At 32.7% G+C, this 26,673-nt stretch overlaps 1 protein-coding gene across 6 annotated transcripts in view; it reads right to left on the bottom strand.

Annotated features, from left to right (window-relative positions):
• Positions 1-559: 559 nt before the first annotated feature.
• The window catches only part of TTC37 (tetratricopeptide repeat domain 37), an 80,215-nt gene continuing 54,101 nt past the window's right edge, over positions 560-26,673 (bottom strand). For all 6 annotated transcript variants that reach the window (XM_038532297.1, XM_038532295.1, XM_038532299.1 and 3 more), the window contains 13 exons: positions 26,504-26,628; positions 25,591-25,714; positions 24,601-24,822; positions 23,537-23,609; positions 22,084-22,137; positions 21,784-21,895; positions 20,276-20,404; positions 17,318-17,439; positions 15,344-15,502; positions 10,281-10,433; positions 8,846-8,976; positions 6,972-7,095; positions 560-4,833 (listed from right to left, as the gene is read on the bottom strand). In XM_038532297.1, coding sequence (XP_038388225.1) covers positions 4,759-4,833; positions 6,972-7,095; positions 8,846-8,976; positions 10,281-10,433; positions 15,344-15,502; positions 17,318-17,439; positions 20,276-20,404; positions 21,784-21,895; positions 22,084-22,137; positions 23,537-23,609; positions 24,601-24,822; positions 25,591-25,714; positions 26,504-26,628 — 1,603 coding nt within the window. In that variant the 3' untranslated portion in view covers positions 560-4,758. The remainder of the gene's footprint in view (positions 4,834-6,971; positions 7,096-8,845; positions 8,977-10,280; positions 10,434-15,343; positions 15,503-17,317; positions 17,440-20,275; positions 20,405-21,783; positions 21,896-22,083; positions 22,138-23,536; positions 23,610-24,600; positions 24,823-25,590; positions 25,715-26,503; positions 26,629-26,673) is intronic.

The raw sequence follows: 26,673 nt of genomic DNA, 5'->3' as shown, positions 1-26,673 counted from the left end.
TCTGAGTGTAGGTTTACTTTCCTTCTCAGAGTCTTAACACCTAGAACTGATTATTTATTTATTTATTTATTTTACAGTGGAGGCTTCTTTGGAAAGGGGTTCTATCCTCAGGTTTGTTAGCACAAGAGGGCCTCCCCACTGCTCCCCCTTACCCCTGCCCCTGCTTAGTGGAAACCAGAGCTGTCGCTTCACAGGTGTTGCACCAAGCAGTTCTGGTATTTTGCTTCAGCTCATTTTGGACCTAGAAAACTTTGGTGACCTTAGAATAGCAGAACACTGACATTAGAAATCTAGCTCAAGGCCCTGACTTTACAAATGCACATAAAAATTAAAGGCCAAGACAGAAGACTTAGCAGTTACATACCCATTCGACATTGAAACCCAGATTGAAAGACACCACTTAGGTTTTGTGAGTATAATTTAATTATTTAATTATTATTTAATTCTTTTAAAGAGAACGAGAAGAAGTACTTGATCAACTAGGCGATAGTGTACTGTAAGCAGCATGTTAAGTGAGAATACTTCAGATAATGTTACAGAAATAAACAGCCACATATTCTTAAGAGTCAAATACTCATGACATTTATATTTTCACAGTAACTCTTTTGAGTAAGTCATCATCTTTATCTGTCCCCTTTTTGGCAACAATTTAAGAGGATAATCCCCAGTTTCAGTGATCTAGTGAAATTCAAATTCAAAGGAAGGTGTATTCATTTTAACGATATACACAATGAGCAATGCATTAATTTTCTCTGCTGCCATAACAAATTACCACAAACTTAGCGGCTTAAAAACAACATAAATTTATTATATTACAGTTCTGTAAGTCAGATGTCTCCACATGGAGACATGGGTCCAACATGTGTCTCCGCAGATTACAATCAAGGTGCCAGCAGGGCTGCATCCCTTTCTAGGAACTCTACTGGAAAAAAGTTTCCTTGTTTTTTTCAAGTTTCTAGAGCCTGCCTTTATTCCACGAATGGAACCACCTTCCTCCATCTTCAAAGTCAGCAATGTTGAACCTCTAACCCTCCACTGTCACTCTCAGAAAGGCTCTCCACTTTTAAGGACTTCTGTGATTAAATTAGGTCCATTCAAATAATCCAGGATAATCTCTTCATGTCAAGGTCTATATTGCATAGCCCCTTTGCCACATATTCACAAGTTCTGATGATAAGGGCATGATACCTTTGGGACCATTACTCCGTCTCCCATATAAGCAAAAATAGTAAGATAAACAATTTTTTTATTGCTCAGCCCATCTTCTCTCCAGAAAAACTAATATAATTTAAATGTTTTTGTAATAGGTACTACATACAGGGGAAGTAGTGTACAGCCTGAATGAACTTTTATACTGATTCAAACTCAGAAGAGACAATGACATGTAGAGTATTTCAACACTCCAGTGATATAATATGAAACCCAACCTATTCTCTCACTATTCTTCTATTTTCCAAGGGATATTCCAATTTTAATTATCCCTCTCCTGCTATCATATCCTTTCACTAAAACAAATTGGTATTTTCAGTTATAATTTGAAAATATAAAAAAAAAGGATTTCAAATGTTTTATAATAGCTGCTTGTTAAAGAGATCCTATTCTTAAGTTTCCTCAAAACATTTTAAGGTCTAAAGATAATTTAGCATTTATTTTAAAAAATTATAGTGTACAAGATATATTTTAAGTACATTAGAATTTAAACCACTGCAATTCAAAAAGTTCCTTTTAATCAGCCCCAAAGAGGAAAAATCCATTATTATAGAGCAAAGGGACAGCCAGACACCTTGAGTGGATTTTTCAGTGCCATAGACCTTAAGTGATTCTATTTTCTAAACCAAAAATCAAGTATACCCTCTAAATAAGGGAATTTTCTGACGTTTTACCTTCTCTGTATAAAAAGTCTTAAAAATAGATATATGGCAAGATTATTGTATTTGTATCTGATACACAAATATATCTTTTAATGTAAAAAACAAAAACAAAAAAAACTCTCTTGCAAATTGACACTTTATAACCAGCAGCTGAGTACTACAAATGGGAGTCTGAGAAGCTTTCTATCCATTAGCAACTAACGTGGAAGAAAGGAAGACCTGTAGAGAGACAAGGGTCAACTATGCCAAAACAAAGTTTCACATTTTTTAAAGTGTGCAAAAAATGAAATAGATCTGCAAGCCCCTCTGACTCATACATGAAATATGCTTCATTTTTGTGTTCCTGTAAAATATCCCCAAAACAAGTGTCAAGATTTTCTATGAGGCAACCAATTATGTATCTTTTCATATTTATATATTACATATTAGTAAATATTTACCTAACTAATGTTTCAGTTTATTTTTTTAATGCTAGTTTAGGTAACCATATCTTTTAATTCCCTTAATGCAGAACCTGAGTATTTCTGTCCAATCTTGTTCGGTATAGATTCCCAAATGAAAGAAAGTCAACTCCTTTTGTAAACTTAATAAATAGCACAGCATTTTAAACTAAAGTGTTTTTTTTTTAATTATCCTGACCGTAAATTAATGCAAGGGACATTCGAGAAATATGACAAGTGATCCCAAATAAATAGACTGTGTTCTAAACGTTTACTCATTAAGCCGAAATATATTTTTTCACAGAAAATGATAATCAGATACTTAGCTGGATTATAAACATCTAATTCATCAATAATAGCCAAACGGTGGATAAAAATGAGCAAAAATGCACTATAATTCTCAAAACAAAACACCTAATATGAATGCCAAATATTGATACTTCTGGGAATAATTTTTATGTAATTTCTCTAAACTTACATATAAAAAGAAGGGAAACTTTAGCTACTTTAAAATTCCTAGAATCTGATAATACTGATGCCTTTTCAGTTTTTCTTTGCTTTAAGCATGCTGTTTAGCACTATTCTCCTTCACTTACTAGGATTAAATGACAATGTTTAAAACACTTAGCATAGGTCTAGCATGAAGTAAGCGCTGTAAAATCATATATTTATGATTTCAGCCTCAAAGTAACTGGGCAGTAATTTTAAGAGAAAGTAACAAAAAAGAAGACGTGTGTACATCCATCCAAAAAAGAATTACCTGAGATGGTATTAACTATTGTGTTTTTGAACCTTCCTTTCTAGAAAAACTGGGTCTGAGGTCCCCAGAAGCCAGAAATAGGCATCGTAGTCAAAAGGTCAATCCTTGGCTCTGAAGCAAAGGCTAACCAAGTCCACACTGTAGGAGAAAGTAATCTTATAAAGCAAGGAACACCCTAGAAAGCAGATGGGAAACAAGAAGTGATTCATAAGCACTTGAGCAGATAGATCCAACTCATTCTGGGGTAAAGTCTAAAGTGCTTCTTGGAAGGAGGAGGGCATGGGCACCAGAGAGGCACAGGCAACCTTTTGCAGCTTATCTCTGGCTAAGTACGTGGGCCAGGCTGTTGAAAGCACTGAATCAGTTTGACAATTGTGAGGACAAGGAAGAAATGACCATAGAATTCTATGACCATAGACCACAGACCATAGAAATGACCATAGAAGAAATGACCATAGATCAAGTGCTTGATCTTGTTAAAGAACAAGTAAAAGGAAGAATCATCATTGGATCAATCCAGTGGTTCACCAGCCTGAATGAACATTAGAATCTCTTAGGCATCCCTTATAATGCAGAGTCCTAAGCCCTTATCCTTAAAGATTCTGATTGCATAGGTCTGAATGATGATAATATTCAGCCAAATTTCGGAATTCACTAAATTATAGTTGTTCAACAGATTAACCTTTGGAGTAAAATTTAATTACAGAATATAATCAACTTATATAATCTCGCAAAATAACATCATAGAGGTCATTTAGAAAAATTACATACATAAATTGTACAACCACACATTTTCATACAATATATGTAAATATCTGAAAATATTTTTTAAAACCATAAATCCAAGGTAAGCAACATACAGTTTTTTCAGATATATAAAAGGGTTTTTGAAAAACTAAAATAGGTAAATGTGCTTTCAAGTTTTAAAATTTGAACTTAGAAATTATATCTGATATTAATACTACAAAGAAAATAAGACTATTTTTTATTTCAGAAAGTTCAAGTCTTTTTATCATAATTGAAGAAACTGCATGATCGATTAAACACTGTCTGCATTATTTTCCAAAATTTTCCATTCATTTTTTTAATGCAGCCATACACCTGAGTGTTTTGAATTCTCTAAACATATCCATTAGCAGTCTAAGATTCATGAACATTAACATTATATTTCTTCAACAGAATCTGAGATGAACCACTAGTAAAATAGGCTATGAGATTATTTAGATGTTATGAGTTGGTCTGCTAAACTCTAGAATTCAAAGAAGGAATTAAATCCTTCAATTTATTTTTTAACATAAAATTCTGCACTGTGCTAATCTGCTTTTGCATATTATTTGGAAAATGGCTATTAAGGCTTTATTGTAAAGGGGTACAAAAAATATATTATGCACAATGCAAGACGGAGAAAAGAATGGTTTTACAAATTACTGATGAATACCTAAGGGAATCATGTTTCCTTTCATTATGGACTTCTCAAAATCAAACATATTTTTCAAATTAAAGTTACATTAAGAGTTTCTGGAAAACTAAATCCCTAGTTTAAGAACTTAAATGTCTTTAGATTTAAAATAGGAACAGATGATTATAACTATGGTTTTTTAAAATGTTGCCTTGGGGAAAAGTCTTGATTCATTGATTTTTCTCTAATAACTTATTCTCTGCTTGCTTACTATAAAATAATGTACTGTTACTGTGAGGACAATTTCTGATTCAATTCCAATGCTCTTGTATCTCCATGAGTTTTGGCATTGTTTACCAGCACCTATGGGAAATCACATAGAGGAATATTAGTATTTTGTTTATTCATGATAACTATTTAAATTCATAGAAGCCAAGTATGCCAGAGACAGCAAGCAATATCAAACAACACAAGAAAAAGTGGCTATGTGCAATCTTTTCAGTCATTTTTTCTGAAATAAACTGTTCAGCCAAAGCCAACATCAAAAATAAGTATAATTTATTCAAATGCTCAATTAGTATAGATGTAACATTTTGACTGTTACCTTCATCAGCACTGTATAAAATTCAGTGGTCACTTTGTTTACAGTACTGTCAAGTCTAAAACCTTACCCAAAAGATCACTTTATATACCGAACTGTGCAAGTGATACTCCTCTCCTTTAAAACTAAAGCTTAGTTAGAATTGAAGTTCTAGATTCTAGGCTCTATCCAGAAGCTTTGCAAGGTTTTCACCAATATCACAAACTAAAAGATTGACTGATTGATAAGATTTTATTTATTTATTCATGAGAGACAGAGAAAGAGAGGCAGAGACACAGAGGGAGAAGCAGGCTTCCTGCAGGGAGCCCGATGTGGGACTCGATCCCCGGACCCTGGACCAAAGGCAGACACTCAACTGCTGAGCCACCCAGGCATCCCACAAACTAAAAGATTTAATTTTGGGTGTTCATTCGACTACTAAAACTTTTTGGTTGTTAATTTTCAAACATGTGAAGGGCCTGAGATTTTGCCCTACTTGTAAGCTAACAAGTTAGCCTGGACAGTTTCATGGATACTGCCAAAAGACACAGTTCTCCTGGATCAGAGACAAAGGTCTTTACCACTCATGGTACAACAAACTGCATGAGCATCAAGACATTTATATTTATTCCCCTTGGTCCCTAAGACTTACATGGGTGACATGGATAGAAGTATATGGATTCCCACAACCATACTGGTTTGCATTACAAGGGAAGAACCCTGCGCCTAGGAGATTTTAATCTTTTATAATAGGCCTACCCTTTGCTCTGGAGGGAGACACTTAGGTATGTCTCCCAAGGCTCACTATAAAAACATTCTTGAAAAGACAGTCTGGAACAAAGAGCAGTCAGGCCATCTGCTCACAAGATGTTTAGAAATGCAAGAAAAGCATGCAGGACTGTCTCCAATATTCATATAAATTCTAACGTTTTGGTTTGCAATATGTTAATTATAGTGCCTTTCTCCAAGCATTGTTTCTGTTAATATTTCTTTAATATTGTAAGTTTCATTGAAAGGTAAACAGTATTTCAAATGCTTTAGATATTTAAAAAGCTCCTCACTAATATTCATTGTATTTTGTAAATTATAAACTCAAGTTATGAGAATCTTAAACCAGTATGTGTTTTACATACTAAATCTTTTTAAGAGGGATTTTATTTTATTTTTTTAAAAGATTTTATTTATTTATTCATGAGAGACACAGAGAGAGAGAGAGAGACAGAGAGACAGAGAGACAGAGAGACAGACAGGCAGAGACAGATAGGCAGAGGGAGAAGCAGGCTCCATGCAGGAAGCCCGACGTGGGACTCAATCCCAGGTCTCCAGGATCAGGCCCTGGGCTGAAGGCAGCACCAAACAACTGAGCCACCCAGGCTGCCCCTAAGAGGGATTTTATATATATATATATATATATATATATATATATATATATATATATATATATATATGTTTATTTGTTTAGATACCAGAGCTACCCTGTGAGGAGCAGAAACTGTCACATACATCTTATGGAAAAGACAAAAAGTAAAATAATACTTCCAAAGATAGTATCAAGATCCCATTAAATCCTGCTACTTCCAAATCTATCCTATATATTTGCCTCCAGTGCAAAGGTCATATAAAATACCATAACCAGCACCTAGCACCCTTCTCTACACTTTCTTATTCTACAAGGCACATTCAGAGAATGTATTCCCTACAGGTTAAATAGTGTTTCTCAATGAGGGGGAATTAGTGGTATCATTTGGCACATTTTTGGTTGTCACAGTCAGGTGCAGAGAGGAGGACAGTGCTACTGGTAGCTAGTGTTTAGGGTGGCTAGGAATGCGCTAGATATCCTACAATGCACAGGACAGGAACCTTCACCCCTCTTCCAACAAAGCTCCAAAATGAAATATTGTGAATAAAATTAATGCCTTACATCAATAAGCTCGTAGTCATTTTTGGCATGTAAGTGTCTCAGTAGATACCAACGTGCAGTTGATACTATAGACTTGGGATACCCAGGCTGATATACCACTCTTTCCAAAAGTCGCCGAGTCTCTCTGAAAAAGATACTTATGTTTAATCCAAAGCATCTAAATTAACCTAAGATATTTCATATACTAGTCTCACACACATTATCTTTCTCTTTCTTTTGCACACATGGTGCTGATTCCTTCATAAAATTTTTTTTATAGAATAAAGGTAATAAAAAAAGAATAAAGGTAATAATAATGGCTAATATTTACTAAGGGTTTATCATGTGTTGGGTACTATACTAAGTGTTTTATACATATGGTCACATTTAATATTTGCAATCTTATAAGGTTGGGTTGCTGTTACTATTCTCATTTTGTAAGTAAGTAAATTAAGGTACATTCCAAAAAGAAGTGGGGGAAAAATCCTTTTTTATGAGCACTTCTGAGTACTCTACCTCTAATCTTTTTGGAAAACAGACTGAAAACAAATCCATAAATATCAAAGATGGTCTACAGCAGAGTGAAAAGTGTATCAGGCTTTTTAATTTTAGTGCATGCTTTAAAGGATATGTACAATATGTGAACCTATGTAATAACAGGCTGATTTACAACTGTGTTCTAATTTTTTCTTTCCTTATTTACTAACATCTATGACTCCAGAGACTTTCATACTTACAGAAACAAAACAAATTACGGTTATTTCAAGAAGGGCTAAACAGGAGGATCGTGTGAGTAGTTTGAAGCAGAAGCTAAAGAACTTGTCTTGAAGATGCTTCTACATACAAATCACATAGTAAGCACAACGGTTTTTCCTTTGAGTGTCAATTTGGACTGATTTTTGGGGGTGATAAAAATTATGTTAAGTGCTAACAGATTACAAGGATGTGGAGGTTAAGGCCCTCTAAGTCACCTACGCTGAAATTCAGTAGAAAGAGTTTCATTAAAAAGTATAAATTATAGCCTAAAACATTTATTGGTGAAATCAGCCACACAAAAAAAAACTGATCAAAAGTAAATCAATAATAAATAGTGCTGGAATTGCTGATTAGTCATAGGTCTTAATTCCTCCTTCACTTAATTTTGGGATGTTGAGGTGATCTTTGCCACATATTTATATGTATTAAGCTTTATGTCTACAATACCAATCCTGTTCTAGTAACGTATGCTCCTAAATAACTATTTAATTACAGTTGCCCTGTACTACGTGTAATATCCATTAAAGCTAGATATAATGCTCAGAATTTAAAAATATTCTTGCTTGTTTTTTCATCCATATGATCGTTAAGTAATTTTTTCAAATTTATTTCTAACTCGGTCCCCACCCTCCAAAAAAAAAAAAAAAATCACTAAAATTTTTATATTTTAATCTCCGAAGCTTTGGGTTTTTCTAGATATAAAAACCACATTACTTATAAACATATTTCTGTCTTTTCAATATTCATTACTTTTTTTCATAGCTTAGTACCTTTCAAACTTCAGTCAATCTAGCCTTGAACTTCAGTCTTTTGGATTTTGTTTCTAGAATCCACATTACACTGTTGGTGCATCCTAACACGGTAAACTTCTAAAACCTTCTTCACTTGAAATGCTGTCATGCCCCATCTCTCATATTCTGTATCTGTGTACCAAATTATTTTTTGTAAAACAAATATAAGACTTTATTTTCTTTTTTATTTGGTTACTAGAAAAGCCTTTCCAAAGTAGGAACAGATATATGAATAACACCAAGTTTATTAAACTAACTCTAAATCTTCGTTTCCCAGAGGAACTGAAAATAAAGAAAAAGAAACATTTCCAAGAAAAAGAAAGGGGGGGGGACAAGAATTCTTCATACCTTGCCCCCATTTTGCGGTTGAATTGTAACAAAGCTTGTAAAAAGACAGCCAATGGACAAAAGCAAAGTTTTAAGGCCTCAGTTGTAGCTTCTTGAACCAAAGATGACCAGTGATCATTGAAATTCTTAGCCTGGAAAAATATAAGACACATATTAAGTCGAGGCTTTTGACATGTTTATCTTAAAAGAATGCAATTCAACTCTCATTTATTAAGTGACTACTTGGAAGGTGATGCAAATGTAAATGCTACAGGAGCCATGATTCTACAAAATGATTATCTGACTCCTGCCCTTAAAAAGCTACAGAACAGGGCAGACTGGAAAAAAAAAAAAGGGAGGTTTCACCCAAATTACCACAAATTTGACAACTATTATTATTATTTATACATTCTCTGAAAAACCATTTATTGTGGAGCTCCTATGTACAAGACAGTGTGGTAAAGCAAGGATGCAAAAATGAACAAAACATGGCCCCTGGCCTAAGGACCTCTTAAATGTACTTTATAGTAATAGCACCAAAGCTGAAAGAATTTCCTAATCAACTTAAGTATCTTTGTCAAAAAGCTTAGTTAAATCAAATAAATAACATTGGGAACAGAACACTATGGCAAAAGCATGAATTAATTCAGGTCTATTTAGGGCAATTTCTTCTAATCATGTAAAACACAGAATGATAGTTTAACTTTTAATTGCAGAAGCAACATGCATATGATAAAAAAAAAAAACCCTCAAACACTATATCAAAGGATATAAAATGAGAACTTCTTCTCTATCATCCCTTGAAGACCCCCAGTGCTATTCTCCAAAGTAATTGTCATTAAATTTCTTTTTTGTCCATGAACCACAAGCACGTGCACACAAACACGAAACATTTAGACATATATTCTTAAGAGTATATATCACACATACATATACTCAAATAGAATATCATACACTGGCAGTTTGCTCCCAAAAGCGCACATTAAACATTTATCCTAAAGAGTTTTCCAGACTAGTACTGAAGACTTCTAGATTAATATACCTAACTTGGTATCGAAAAACAGATATCAAATCAAAAATTACTAGAAGTCCTTCCTACAAAATGTAAAATTAAACTGAGAAAATGACTAAAATGTTAAATTTCTGGTACTTTTGTCACAGATGAGTACCTGGGTTAATTCTAACTTTATCAACAGGAAACAAAAATGTATATGCTGTCATAATTCAACTTTTAAATTGTGATCTTTGTTCCCCCCCACCCAAACTATGACAAATAATCTGCTGGAATCTATGGGTTTACATTACTCTTATTTCCATCAAAAACCCAAATATAAAATCTATGAGGAGGCCACACGAAAAGGTGATGAAACAACAGAAACTCAACAGAAAGCACTATCATCTTAAAGAAAAATAAAAGAATCAGTTTTTCATGATCATAATTATAACATGATCTTACCATGCATACTTTTAAAGCAAGCAGAGCTAGTTTCAACAGACTCGACAGCTTCCCGCTCCAACTGCCCTGTTGGGATGCTACTTGTAGACTCTTTCTATAACACATCTCTGCAGCACCCATCATTCCTTGGGACTGATATACGTGTGCAAGCCACTGAGAAACAAAGAGAAAAGAATCAAAAATATTTTAATTTAGTACATAGTATGTACTAAACAAATTCAATGCACTTTGATGAAGTTAAAATTTTAATTTAATTATTGGTAAATTTGTACCCCAAAAAACTCAAAATTCATAGGTCAAGAAAGGAGTAGTTATCTTGCCAATTCTACCAGCAATAGCTTACTAGCCACACCCCTTGAAAGTCTTAAAGAGTCTTCTAAGATGGCAAGTTAGGAACAAAATAAAAATGGAATGTAAAAACAAATATACCATGTAAATACTAATCAAAAAGAAGTTTGTGTAGCTGTATTTACCTCCAACAAAGTAGACTTTAAGACAAGAAATACTAAGAGATAAAGGGAGCTGTTTCATAATTATAAGAATCAATTAACTGGAAGATATAATACTCCTATGTTTGTATTCACTTAATATAGACACAGAATTTATGAAGCAAAAGTTGAGAGAAATGAAAACAAAAAAAACCCCAAATGCAGAATCAAAGTTGGAGGTTTAACACCTATTTCAGCAATGGTAAAAGAAACAGACAAAAAGTTCAGTAAGGATATATAAGATTTAAACATAATCAACTTGACTTAAATGATAGATTTAGAAAACAATACTCTGGGCTGTTTAAGATTCTCTCCCTTCCACCCACTCCCCACATTCACTCTTACTTGCATACTCTCTCATAAAACAAAAACAAAAACACCACCAATAAAACAAAACCAAACAAAAAAAAAACAGAAAAAATCCATATGGATCAAAGAAGAAATCCCAATGGAAATCATAAATATTTTCAAATGAATGACAGTGAAAACAATACATAAAATCTTAGAGGATGCACATATTGGACAAAGAGGGAAAATCTACAAGTTTCTATTTCAAGAAGCTAAGGGGGAAAAAAATCTAAATCTAAAGAAAGTAAAAATAACATACAGAAGAAATCAATGACATGTAAAGAAAGTATAATGAAGAAAATCAAAACAAAAAGCAGGTTCTTTGGGCAGCCCGGGTGGCTCAGCGGTTTAGTGTCGCCTTCAGCCCAAGGCGTGATCCTGGAGACCCGGGATACAGTTCTGCGTCAGGCTTCCTGCATGGAGCCTGCTTCTCCCTCTGCCTGTGTCTCTGCCTCTCTGTGTGTGTCTCTCGTGAATAAATAAATAAAATCTTAAAAAAAAAAAAAAGCTGGTTCTTTGAAAAGTTAATAAAACTGCTTATTATCAAGAAAAAATTTAGAAAACACAAACTACCAATATAAGAATGAAAAAGGGAAAAGCATACAGATTTTCCAAACATTACAAAGAAGGTATCACGAACAACTTTATGCTGATAAATCTGAAATTAAGATGTGCTGAATAAACTCCCTGTAGTTCAACAAATGTTAAAGAAACAGGAAATCTTAATAGTCCTATGTCCTAAGAAGTTTTACCAGTAATAAAGAAAAGAACACCTTTTTTTTTGTTTTGTTTTTTGTTTTTTTTAAGAACACCTTTTCCATATAGAACATTCTTGGCCTAAATGGCTTCAATGGTGAATTCTTCTAAACGTTAAAGAAATAAATGTCACTCTCACACAAACTCTATCAGAAAATAAATAAAAGGAGAATAACAACATAGATACCAAAACCTAACACAGACCTGATGAGAATGAAAAATTACAAGCCATTCTCTCTCATGAATAAAGGTGTTAAAAATTCTTTAAAAAGTCATTAACAAAGTGACTTCAGCAATATATATAAAAAGGATAATATACATCATAACCAAGTAGGATTTCTTCTAAGAATGCAAGGTTAGTGTAGCATTTGAAAATCAATGCTGTCCACCACATTAACAGAATAATTAAAAAAGAGCCATTCTAATAGATGTCCCCCCAAAAGATCTGTTGAAACTGAACATCCATTCATGATAGAAAACAAATTTCTTTTACCAATATAGAATAGAAGAATACTTCCTTTATCTAATATATATCTCTCTCTATATATATATATCTTCAAAAAACCTACAGCAAACATATTTAATTATGAAATAGTAAATGCTTTCTACATCAGCTTGAGAATAAAATAAGAACATTCACTTATCTACCACTACTTCTATTTAACATTGTATTCAAGGTTCTAAACAGTGCAATATGGCAAGAAAAAAAGTCAATATAGAAATACTGGAAGGAAAACGTAAAACTTTATTATTCAGAAATGACAGAATTGTGTATACAAAAAACCTAAAATCATTTCGAAAAAAATAAGTGAATTCAGCAAGGTTGCTGGGGGGTCAACATATAAATATCATCTACATCTCTAAGTGTATGGAGCTAACATATAAGAAAAAAATATCATTTGTAATAAAACAAAAAATATCAACTATCTACAAATAAACACAAAAATATAAAAGACCTCTACAATGCAAATTGTAAAACATTGCTGAGAGAAATTTAAAACTTAAATAATTTGAAGAAAATACCACATTTATAGAGAAACTCAGTAATATTACTTTATCAATTCTCCCTAAATAAAATTACAGATTCAAGCAATTCCAATCAAGATCCTAGCAGGGCTTTTGTTTGTGGGGGAAGGAGGCAGGGTAATTGACAATTTATGTAACTGCAAAAAATCTAAAATGACTTTAGATACTTGAAGAACAAAAAAAGCCACAAGTCTTAATACTACCTCCACACATCAAAACTAATTATAAAGCTATAGGCAAAAATAAACGGATAATGGAAAAGAAGAGGGGAGCCCTATAAGACCCACAGATACAGTCATCCGATTTATAACGAAAGCATCACTACAGTTCAATGGGGACAGAATGATCTTTTCAAGGAATGATGCTGGGACAAATGTGATACACATAAGAAAGGAAGGAACCTTGATCTGCAACATTAACAAAAATTAATCCTGGATGGATCATATACCTAACCTGTGAAAGGTAAAACAAACATTTCTAAAGGAAAACAGAAAAGTATCTTCAAGAGCTTAAAGTAAGCAGAGCGCTTTTAAATAGAACATTTCTTTTTTTTTTAAATAGAACATTTCAATAAAGCATTTATCATTAAAAAATGGTAAGTTAGACTTCATTAAAACTAAGAACTATACATCAAAAAATATTAACAGAGTGCAAAGCCAAAGTACATGATAAAATATGTGCAATACAAATACTCAAAATATGCTTCAATCCAGAAAATATAATGAGTAACAAAAATCAATTTAAAAAACAGCCCATGAAAAATAAAAGACACTTTATAGAGAGGATATCCCAAGGTTCAATAAGAATATGAAATGTGGCTCAACATCATTAGTTAGGAAAATTCAAGTTAAAACTACCACAGAATACCTACCTATCTACTGAAAAGGAAAATATTAACCACATCTAGCAATATTAGCAATTGGAATGCTCAGAATTTGCTGGTGGGAACATCAAATGGATAACCATTTTAGAAGACTGTTTGACATTTGGCTTATTTCCAGGTTTTAGCTATCATGGGTAATGCTGCTATGTCCGTCCTTACATATGTTTTCCGGTGGGTGATAAGGGATATGTATGTTTACTGTAGTAGATCATGTCAAACAATCTTCTAAGATGAAATTTTAAAACTATGACTGCATGAAACAACTAAATGAATCCCACACACATGACACTGAATCAAAGTAACCAGATGCAAAAGAATGTCTGTTTAAGTGATGTAAGTCAGAAGTCAGAATAGTGGTTTTCCCTTTTATTTGAAATAGGGGGAAATCAAAAGAGGCATGAGGAGGCAACTAGTTTACTGAAAAAGCTCCAAATCTTGGGATAGGTGGCAGCTAAAAAGGTATATACATAAATTAAAAATGTAAGGAGTGGTACTTTTAAGATTTTTATACTTTATCCTTTGTGAATTATATCTTAACAGAAACGAAAACAGATGCTATCTCTTAAGACTATAATTTATAATTAAAATTTATAATTTATCTTTTATAATTCCTTTATAATTTATCTTTTATAATTCCTTTATAATTTATCTTTTAATTTTTCCCTTTTAGTTTGACAAGGTATTTTTCTTCTTGATGAAGAATATGAAATCATGAGTCTCCATTTGACCTTAAATTATCTTAACTCTCATATGGCAAACTTTAAGACAGGGGAAAAAAGCACCATCTTTCTTCAATGATCAGAGTAAAAAGCAGGCTTAGCTTGCATAATCCAACTACTTTATGGCATTAGATAATCTTTTTAAGCAGAAACATCAAAAAGTTGTTATAATGAAAGATGAAAATGAAGAACAAATTATAGTAAAATAAGCTTCTATAAAATCAGCATCAAAAAGCCCCTTTAATACTCTCTCTGGAGCATAGAGGAAACTACAATAAACTGAATACAGTAATTACATGTTTTTTTTGTGTTTCAACATCAATAAGAATAAAGTACATATGATCATTATGTGTTTGACATTATAGATAACCAGAGTCAGCTAAAAGGACATTCTGCTGATTCAAGCATTCATAACTATTTCAAAAAGCACTAAATACCCATTAAAATCCTGGATATGGGTTACCTATATGGTAGCTAAAGAAAAACCACATAAATCCTCTCTAAAAGTAGAGTTAACACCATTATGACAAAATGTTTGAAACACTCCTTTAGTTCTCTTACATCAACCCCATGTAAAAGACAGTATTTTCAACACTATTTTAAATTGAGGGAATTCACAATCAACAATTTAAAAAGCTCTGAAGCAGTATAGTAGCAGATTCTAAATTAGTATTAAACTTCCTTAGTTTCCCTAATCACAATACAACATACTTTAAATTTTGAAAATGAAAGCTATATGGTAAGTTTAAAGGTAAGACATAAAATGGAGCATACCCCCTTGCCTTCCTCTAGTATCACTAAGTATTCTAAATCAGGACTCACGTAGGGAAACAGAGAAATTACCTGCCAAGCTGGAACAGAAGTTGAGTTGGACATGACTGTTTTCTGCAGCTCTTCAAGTACAGCATCTGGGAGAGGTTTTTGCGACTCCAGGAGTGGTTTACACTGAACTTGTCTCAAAAGCAAGATAACAGCTGGCTGATCAGGGTTACTTTTTAAATTCTAAAAATTAAACCCCAAATAGAAATATTTCAAATAGTTTCTTGAATATTAAGTGGCAATTAAGGTATTCTTCATGTTACAAGAAAAATGTGAATTTAACCTTTTCTTATTAAAAAATAAAGAACTGCAAAAGTAAAATAAATAAAACAATGATCATCTTGAGAATATCAAACTCCACACTTAAAATTGATAATACTATTATTATAGTTTATAAGACATTTATTTTAGACTTAGTTTGTCTCTTTAACTTGTATTATTCCCAGGTGATATCCTGAAAAACTTAAGTTCTGAATGTAAATAGGTGAATTAAACAAATAAAATCAACTGTGAAGACTAACACTATTCCTTATTGGAAGAAACTATGTAAGAAGAGCTATAATTTTTTTTCCTTTTTCAACCTCTTCACAAAGATATTCATTGGGATGTCCTTCTCTAGACACAGACTTCCTAAACACTGTAAGAGAAAAGACCCATTTGCCCATTTCCCTAAACCATTATTTATACACAAACCCCACACACATACAGAAATTTTACATATATGCGTATGTATGTCCTTCCATACACACACACACACACACATTTAGGAAGTATATATACACACACATATACACATATTTGGAAGAAGTTTAAGAAAGTTCTCTAAACAAGTCTTCCACTGTTGTTTTAAACATTTCTTTCTTTATTGCTTGTCCCTTGATAACATACTTCTCTATTGTTTATTAAATCGCAGTCTTAAATGTATGTGATTACTTTCTTCTAAGAGGTTGGAACAAAGAAATGACAAGAAAAGAATCATAAAAGTATCCCTTATTCTGTTAGAGACAGCATACCAACTGTCAGTTGCTTACTAAACACTCAGAGTAATATTAATCTGTCCTGAATTTAGATGGAATTTCTTAAATAATAGAGAAAATTACTCTGCTCTTCAGAGACTTCAAACACTAAAGGGATCTTCAAAGATCCATTCTTCCTTCTCTATGAAATTCATCTGCTCTTCAGAGAATTCAAACACTAAAGGGATCTTCAAAGATCCATTCTTCCTTCTCTATGAAATTCAACTTAAAAAAAAAAAATTCTAGAAAGAAAATTCAATCTCCCTGGTAAGCTTTTACGAGAAAAGATGCTTTCAGAAAAAGTTATGTTTAAAACTCTCATTATCCATTAAATTATTTCTGATTACGTTTATGAAACTGATTCATTCAATATATATTTATTGAGCCCCTACTAGGTGTTAGGCAAGGCGCTAAGGATTGACATACAGAACCTATAATCCAGGTACGTAAAAGGTGTCTACTGAGTAGCTCTAGTCACCCCATTTACATCTCACTGTCTATGTGGTTCAGAGCTTTGGAAAAATACAGGGATGTTGGTAAATATAGCATTCTGAAGGCAGTAACCAGAACTCAAAGGAATATACGGCCTCTATAATGGTAAACCCCCACACACAAAGAACTATTAAATCCTTGAGTTCTAGAGTCAGACAAATGTGAGTTCAAATGGTAACACTATCATTTTCTAGCTGGGAACTGTTATGCAAATTACTCTCTCTAAGCCTTAGTTTATTCATTTATAAAAAGAGGATAATAGTAAATATTTATGTCATATATTCTTGGGAAGTTCAAATACAAACTGCTAAATGTACTGAGTGGCTTATAGGAAGTAATAAATGTTGGGTGGTGTCATTATTATCATCATCACTATCCTCACCACTACCACCATATGCCCTTTAAATAACGTGCATTCTATTTTTAATGTTATTTTCCAAGTAGGATAAGAATCATCCATAGAACTCAATGCTCAATTATACAATAATACCTTTGTGCAGAGGGCTTCAGCTTCAGATATTCTTCCTGTGTCTATCAGACCAGTGACAGCTTGGGAGAGAGACCACTTTTCAAGAGATTGGTTATAATCTTTAAGGAATTCTTTGTCTTTAACTGTTAACAAAAATGTCAAGGTTACTTTCTTCTGCAACTTATAAAGCGTTCTCAGAGGAGTAATTAGTTGCTAAGAAGTATTACAATTTGACTTATCATGCATACATAATTTTTAAAGCTTACCCATACTACAGGAATACCATAGACTATCCTAACTAATATGTGCCAGGTTTCTGAAAAGTTTCATGGTAGGAATATTTGTGGTCAAATAACTTAAAACTTTATAGACTCATGATTTACTTTAAAAAATCACTATCTACACTAATGCTAAAAATATCTCATTGAAAAAAATATGTATCGCAATATAACTGACATATGATAAATTACACATACCCACATATTCAAACTCTACGCTCAGAAGACTTTTGACATAAGCATACATCTATGAACCGTCACTACCATCAAGATAATGAACATAGTCATCATCATAAAGAGGTTCTTCCTATCTCTCTGTAATCACTTCTGTCCTCAACCTACCTCTCCTCTTACTGTCTGACCCCAGGCAACCATAAATTATTTTCAGACGTAATGGATGAGTTTGCATTTTCTAAAGTTTCACATAAATGGAATCATGAAGTATAGATTATTTGTCTGGCACAACTATAAACATGGTAAAATACGTTTCCAGATGTAAAGTGACTTTGCATTCCCAGGATAAGCCCCACTTGATTATGATGTATTGTTATCTTTTTTATGTGTTGTTGGATTTGAATTGCTATAGTTTGTTAGGAATTTCTGCATTTGCAGTTCAACAGTGTTCTTGTTAAAGTCTTGCCTGCTTTTGGTGACAGGGTAATGTTGGCCTTGTATAAGAAGAGTTACACCAACTTTTCTATTTTCTGGAAGGGTTTATATAGAACTGGCATTATTTCTTAAATATTTGGTAGAATTCATCAATGAAGCATCTGGTCCTGGAGTTTTCTTTGTGGGTAGATTTTTAACTATAAATTCAGTGTCTTTAATAGATACAAAGCTGTTCAGTTTATTTATTTGTTAAATGAGCTTCGTGTCTTTTAAGGAATTTGTCCTCTTCACCCAAATTGCCAAATTTAATGGTGTAAACTTGTTCATAAAGTCTTCTTATTAGCCTTTAAATAGCTATAATGACATTTCATTCCTGACACTGATACCGGTTTTGTTGGGTTTTTTCCCCTGATGTCTGGCTAAAGGCTTATCAATTCTATTGATCTTCTCAAAGAACTAGTTTTCACTTCTGTTGATCTTCTGTTTTCTCTTTCACTGATGCTATTTATTCTTTTCTTCTGCTTACTTTGAGTTTAATTTCCTCTTCCTTTTTCTAGTTCTTAAGGAGAAGCTGAGATCATTTATTTGAAGGCTTTCTTATTTTCTAACGTAGATATTTGATGCTAGAAATTTCCCTGTAAGCAGTGCTTTAATAGCACTGTAGAACTTTGAAATATTTTTTCCTCTTCATTCAGTTCAAAATATTATCTAACTTCCCTTATGGTTTGAACTGGTTTATTTATGTTATTTAGTTTCTAAAATTTGAAAATATTCCAGGTATTTTTCTGTTACTGGTTTTTAACTTAATTCCATTGTATAAAGACAAAATGCTTTAAACATGATTTGAAGTCTTTTCAATTTATTTAAAACTTTTTATGGCCCATGAGGTATGTGCGTAGATTTTCTGTGTGCACTTGACAATGCTGTTATCAGAAGTATTCCATAAATGCCAACTAGGTCAATTCAGTCGATAGTGTTGTTCAAGTCTTTTTATATCTTTACTGATTTTTTTGTTCAATTGTTTTGTCAATTATCAAAAGAAGAGTACTGAATCTCTAACTATATAATTGTGGATTTGCCTAATCCTCCTTTCAGTTTGTTAAGTTTTTGCTTCATACATTTTTCCACAAGTTTCTTTTATCCCACAAATTCTATGTGAAATACAAGGCAGGTTTTCTGTATTTTGAAGCTCTGTTACTCCGTGCTTAAATGCTTAGCACTGTTATGTCCTCTCAACGAATTGACTCCATTATGAAATGACTTCCCTTATTATTGGCAATATCCTTTGCTCTGAAATCCAATTTGTCTGAAATTAGTATTGCCATTCCAACTGTCTTTTGATTAGTGTTGGCATGGTATATCTTTTTCCATCTTTTTACTTTTTAGGCTATTTTTGTCTTCAGAGTTAAATAAAAATTTCTATCTCATCTGTGTTTCAAGCAGTAAATAGTTGTTTTCTATTTGTTTTATTTAAGTCTTTGTTCCCTTTTTCTCTTCTTTGAATTATTTTTTTAATCTCCTTTTATCTACTTTGGTGGCTTATTACCTTTAACACTACTTAGTACCTACTTTCAATTTTAAAATATTCACCTTTAACCTGTCATTGTCTACCTTTAAGTAATATTATATCACTTCACTTACAATATAAAAATTTTACAACAGAATATTTCCATTTCCCCTCCTGTTCTCTGTGCTATTGTGGTAGGGTGCTCTTTAAATAGTCAATTACAATTTAAAGAGATTTCTAGTGTGTCATCTGTGGATCTGTTTCTATTGACTGATTCATCTCATTATGTGTGGTATTTTTCTTCCTTTCTGCATGCCTATTAAGTTTTAACTATATACCAGACAGACATTGTGAATTTTATCTTGCTGAATATTTCTATATTCCTATAATGTTCTTGAGCTTTGTTCTATATGCAGTTAAGTCTCTTGAAAATGATTTCACCTTTTCAAGGCTTGTTTTTAAGCTTTGTCAGAGGAGATCATTCATCCTTTAGTATAGAGCTAATTATGCTCACTACCTTTCAGCAGTATCCTTCTGAATACTTCACCCTGAATTCACCATGTGTAAATGCTTTCCTAAACTTACGTGAAGCAGAAACAGCAGATAACAGTGCCAAGTACAAATCCATTCTCTTTGGCTGAGTGTTGTTCACTAGAGCCAGTTTATCATCAGCATGACAGGCTGCCATTAGCCCAGCCCAGACGGCAGGATCACCTAAACATAGGAAGTATAGTCAGAGGCTTGTTAATATCAATATATCAGGGAAAAACTATAAAAAATGAGACTAAGAGTTTATAAATACCAAAAATTAAATTAAAAATAAAATAAATTGTATCTCCAGAAAAAAATCCACCTTCTTAAAGAAACTAATTTACACTTCTTTTCAGAAGACACATTACTATATTCATCCTTTAAGATTTGCCTTTTCTTCAAAATATAACAGAGGATGAGAAATATCCTATTAAGCTCTTCCATGGGTGGTTAGCTCAGTTGTCTAGAGTATTGTGCTACTGTAGAAAAGTCAATTATGTTCATTTTCATCGGACACAAAGGACAAGTCTCAAAGAGACACTTATGGTCATCATTCAAACCCTGTACTAAAAGTTCAATCAAAGGAAAAGCAAGATAATACTATTTCTCAGTTCTTAAGAAAAGTTTGAGCCAAAGAAAAAGCTCAAGACAACTCCATTTACTTATGTTCTAACAGCCAAGGATGAAAGTTATTTAATCATTCCAAGTGAAGCAATTCTATGATTATATATCCCTTCACTGATTTGATTTTTCCTTCTTTCCTTCACACCTTGACAGCACCTACAGGGGCAGGGGTAAGCAGTGGACTGAGGTAGTTGTGAAAAGAAGGTAGGAAAGAATTTAGAACTTCGAAGAGTTATTTTTTGGTCTTTTGTAAGTCATATTTTGCAGGTTAATACTTGCATGGTCAATATCTTAGTCCTGCTACCCTTAAAAAAACAAATAACTTTGGGGTCCCTGGATGGCTCAGTAAGTGGACCATGCAACTCTTGATCTCAGGGTTGGGAGTTTGAGCCCCACACTGGGTGCAGAGATTACTTAAAAATAAAATCTTCAAACAAATAAAGACAATTTTAAAATCCCACAGGGGTGCTAGTCAACAATATAGTCATTTAAGCAAACATATTAGCTTAACTTTTATATTTTTTCTTATCTAACTGCTCCCTCCAATATATATTCCCTATCAAATGTCTGAAATGTATACCTACCTCACTTATACAGAATCAGTATTACTGCTAATAGTACAGAAATCATAGAAACATTAGGCAGATAAAAAATTTTTACAAAAAAATTAAATGCATATCTCTATATTATAAAATAATTCCTGCTCAAGGCAATGACTACCTTATTTTCAATAAGGTAATAAAGTATCTTTATGCAAATATTCCTTTCAGCCTGCTTCAAGAAATCTCTCTTAATAATAATCAAATAATATGCAAAAGTTTAAAATATTTTCTTAAAATTCCCTTGTTTATTTTAGAAAATACAAACCTTGTACCTGTAAGTCACAAACACACAACCAAAAGAATCTGAATTAATGAAATGGATTATATTATACTCACCTGGAGAAAGAAGAGCTGCTTTCTGAATGGTCTTTAGTGCAAGGTTTTTTTCAGTTTCTGCTGAACTGCTTCCCATGGCTAACTGATTTACTGCAGTGTACAGTAATGCCTTCTGCGTAAGAGAAAAAGAAGAGAGTTAACCACTTATCTTTATATCTCCATGACTTTCAAATTGACTAAAAATAGTACTGTATCAGGTATGATGTGACATCTTAAACCTAGGAAGAAAAATTATTTTATGTGTCACCAAAAATATTACTTAACAAGTAGGACATTTCCTTGGTACTGGAGAAAACTAACCTTTCCATGATTTGAATCCAAAATATGAGCCACATTTCCTGCTATAGCACCTCCCTATAATAGAAAATAATTATTTAGATGAATGCATAAACTTTCATAAAAATTAACAATGATAAAAATCTTTCCATTAAGTCATTTGAAAAGTTCAGTTTTATCACATTCACAACTTTTAAACTCCTGAAAGTATCAATTGATCACTGCTTTAAGAGACACATTTAGTATTTTTTTTGAAGTTCAGTGTTTTTATAAAAAATCTTTTCTACTATAATTTCAACTCTGCTTTTTTAAACTACCTATTAATGGTGCAAAAGTTACACAATTTTACACAAAACACAAGTAAATATTTTCTAACAATGTAAAAGACTGTGGAAGAAAGACTGGAGGAGAAACAGAATCCCAAAACTTACTTTAATATGGTTTTACTCCATGAAAATCTTAATATTTTAAAAATTTCTGTAGTTCTTAGTAAAATGAATACCCAAAGTTCAGAGCACCCTGAAGCTAATCACTGCTTCAATAATCAACTCAAAACTAAAAACAAGAAAAATATACACATCATAGTTTTTGTAAAATGAATTATGAAATCCTTAATTTTAAATTCAGTTAGACATTTTATCTGGAAAAGAAAGTGAATTATGCAAATGATTTCATTTTAATTCAAAAGTATACTGTTCTAATTTTATATTGAAATTGTATCAAAATGTTTTGCATATTATATTTAGCATATAAAGAATGCTAAAAATAATCTTTCAAAATATGTCAATATAAAACAAATAGAAGATGGATTAAAAGCGGAACAGAAAACAGCAGAGTAGAAGGAGGATTCAGGAGTTAAATCTGGGATGAGTCATCACCACAAATACTAACGGTGATTTTGCACAAGTTATTTATTCTCTATGTCTGAAATGTCCTCTATAAAATGGACATTAATTGTAGCTATTTCATGTGGTTGCTGGGATTAAATGACAAAATATATAGAATAGTTGGCACATAATAATTACTTCATTCTAGTAGCTAATAATGATGCTCTTCTAGGTTCTTTGAATTACCATGTGCAAAAACCATTAGGAATAACAAAATCAGACTCACATAGACTTCAGACAGTGGAATTATTAGATGTAGTTAAGTGTTCAAAACATATTAGCTTCCTAAATGGCAACATTATAAACATAACCTAACCACATAGCCATTAACATAATCTGTATGTATTTAAAAAATGTCCACCTACTTCTTTGTAACTTTCATAATGCCCAAAACAGTACAATAATACATGAAAGAAACTCAATGTACTAATAAAATGACTAATGGAAAATCTGGTTAAGTAACAGAACTCATTTGCTGTATTAATTATTTCTCAGAATGATAATGCTAATACTACATTAAAAGTTATTTTATCAAAAAAAAATAATAAAAGTTATTTTATCTTTTTGTCAAAATTTAGAACATTACTCACCTTTGCACTTTGGTGAGTATACTGAGCAACTACTCGGGACAACAGAGACCAAAGAGCAGGATCAGCTGGGTTACTATAAAGATCATCAAAGTAAAAAGCTTAGAGATGGGAGTCACTTTAAACCATGGAAAGTAAAAGCAACCAACATTTTATTTAGTACTTAAGTTCAAAATCTTGTAGATGCCTAAAACAAGTTCATATGAATTATCTATGTGTGAATGAAAGTGTCTTAATTTTCCGAAAACATATCTTCCCTATATACCAAGAGTCCTTATGAAAATAAGAAGGAAAAATCAGCAATATGAGGATTACAAAGCCATGACATCTAATTAAGAAAAGCTAAGGAAATGTAATATGTTGTGTTCAAGGAAAACACAGAAATGAAAATTGTGAACAGAAAATAAGCAACATTTAGAACACTTTACTGCTGGGGTGCCTGAATGGCTCAGCGGGTTAAGAGTTTTATTGGTTGGTGATCTCAGGGCCAGGGATCAAGGCCAGCATGGGGCTCCATGCTCAGCACAGAGTCTGCTTGAGTTTCTCTCCCTCTGCCATTCCCCCTACTCACACACACACATGCGCTCTCTCTCTAAAATAAGTAAATCTTAAAAAAAAAGAAAGAGACAGAACACTTCTCTGCTGAAAATAAAACAACCACTACTGCTAGTAATATACTCTAAATTTTGAAGACACTAGTGAATGTTTGAGTGGTCAAAAAATTCCTAACCATCAAGCTGAATAGTATCAAATAAACGAACAATATTACAAACGACCGTAAGTAAGGACTTTTCTATTAAAATGAGGTTCAGGCCTTAATTTATTGAATAAGTGCAAAATTTCTGTTCTCTTATCTCCTTATCAACTGAATTAAAAAAAAATCTTTATAGATGAAATGATATGTATAGTCAGTTACCTGGTCCTAAGGGCAATTTCATAAAACCACATTCTGGTTTACAAAAAACAAAAAATAAGCCTCACTCATTTTATATTCTTAATAAGGTCCAAATGTCAAAGATAAGCTCATCAAGTATAATTATTCCAAGTTCAGGAGCACAAGAACTTACCTATGGACAGCTTTAGATGCTTGTCTCCTCACTGCCAGACTGCGGCCTTGCAGTGCATAAATCGCTGAAGTAAGAAGGCACTTTTGATAATCACTGTCTTTCTGTTTGACGTGCTTCAGTAATTCATTAAGTGCTGCTTTTGACAATGTAGCATCCTGCATTGTCAATCCTAGAGCACACAGGGCTTGAAGGCTTTCTATGGTTGGTTCCTTTAAGATAGAGCTGTAAATATTTTTAATTGTCTATTAGCCATAATACAGTAGTCTGCAACTATTAAAATATATTTAATATTTAGTAAAAAGGCAATTTACTTAAAGATTCACCAAACTAAGCCCAGCTTTAGATAAATATGAAACAGATTCCTTGGTTTCTAGGCGCAGCAATTTCCTAAACGTAAAGCAGTTAAAAATACCAAGGGCTTTTCTTTTCTGTTCATTATATCTAAGTTCTAGAAACAAGTATAAATTTTGGTTGGGGGTCTGGGTTTTAGAAAAATAATACCATATAAATAACCACAGATATCATGGGCTATTATTTTACTAATTTATTCAAAAAATATAGAAATAGTTACAAGTTATACTGGTATATTTTTTAAAGCTTTAATTTTAAATGAACTTTATCAGGTGAATTTGAAAATTAATGAGGGAAAAATCTCCTTGGGGACCAAAAAATATAAGCCAGTTAGAACTCTATCCATTAAAATTTTAAGATCCTACTAGATCAGGTGATCAATCACTCTTTTAAAAAAAATAAATAATATACACAGAATACAGGATGGTTTTGAAGGACTGGATGGATCCAGAGCTAAGAATTAAGCCATGATCTCTACCTCCACCTATGACTGTTAGTTCACAACTGAGTCAGTCCAATCCCTTCTGTTCTCCAAAAAGTTCCTACAACATTAAAAACTTCATTTTACATTGTTCCAGTTTTTAATCCAATGTTTAAGCATCTTAAGCAATGTTAAGTTTTAATGTCAACTGTACATACCATTTAAATAGCAATGTCTTGGCTACATCCATTTTTCCTTGTTTATACTCTGTTATCGCCAGAGCTGTCAAGATATGGGCTTTGTCCTGCTCTGATTCAACAATAGACAAGGCTCTCTCATAGGCTATTATACAGAGTTGGAAACAAAAACAAAAGAATATAAACATAATACTGATTGACAAACAGTGAAATTTCTCCCTTTCTAATCCTATTTTTTTTTAAGTTGTAACTAAAATTATATCTTATTTCCTTACTTTCAAGTGGCTGGAAAAAAAAATATTAAATAATCTAACTTGGTTTAGCTGTTCCAAGGTGATCCTGGGGACATCGTTAGGATTATTGAGACATTCCCTAACGTCCATCTTTAGAATCTATAGGGAAGCCTTTAAGGGATGTGAAGGCCTGCAGATACGGAGATATCACAACAATTTCCATGTGCCTACCAGTAATGCCATCAAGTTGTAGATACAATAAACTGCACACACATAGGTTGGGCCTACCTACATATATGAAATGTACTCAATGAGCATTTCTGAAGAAAATGAAACACACTATTACCAACAATGGTCAAGGTCTTCATTTATCACAAGTTTACATTTAAGCAAAGACCTGCTTTCAAATACTAAGTCTACCTTCAGTGATCTTGGGCCTCAGTTTCCTTATCTAAATAATTAGGATAATACTCAGCTCATAATACTCTTATAGGGACTATTCACATACCACTGTACTAAAGGAGGGAACAGACAAAAAGTACCTAACACCATTCCTGAATCCTAGATGGATTTTAATAAACATTGCAACCCCTATTCTCAATTCAGTGTTCCATTTTTCTGGATGTAATCCTGTTGTGATTCAATTCCACTCAGCTCTGGAAAAGTAAGATATGTCCTTTAGCTTCAAGCAACATACTCACCTTTGCTGCTTTCTTTATATAGGCCTTTCATAAATAAAGCCAGTGCAAAACCTATGATGTCTTCTAACTCCTCAAGGGGTGTTGACTTAAAAGCCTGAATGGCTTTATCATATTCACCAATGGAACTAAGAAGCAAAACATAACTTACTTTTAATATTAAACTTAATTTT

Source organism: Canis lupus, chromosome 3 (genome assembly GCF_011100685.1).
Source record: "Canis lupus familiaris isolate Mischka breed German Shepherd chromosome 3, alternate assembly UU_Cfam_GSD_1.0, whole genome shotgun sequence".
Lineage (NCBI taxonomy): Eukaryota > Metazoa > Chordata > Mammalia > Carnivora > Canidae > Canis > Canis lupus.
This window is presented reverse-complemented; position numbering and strand designations above follow the sequence as displayed.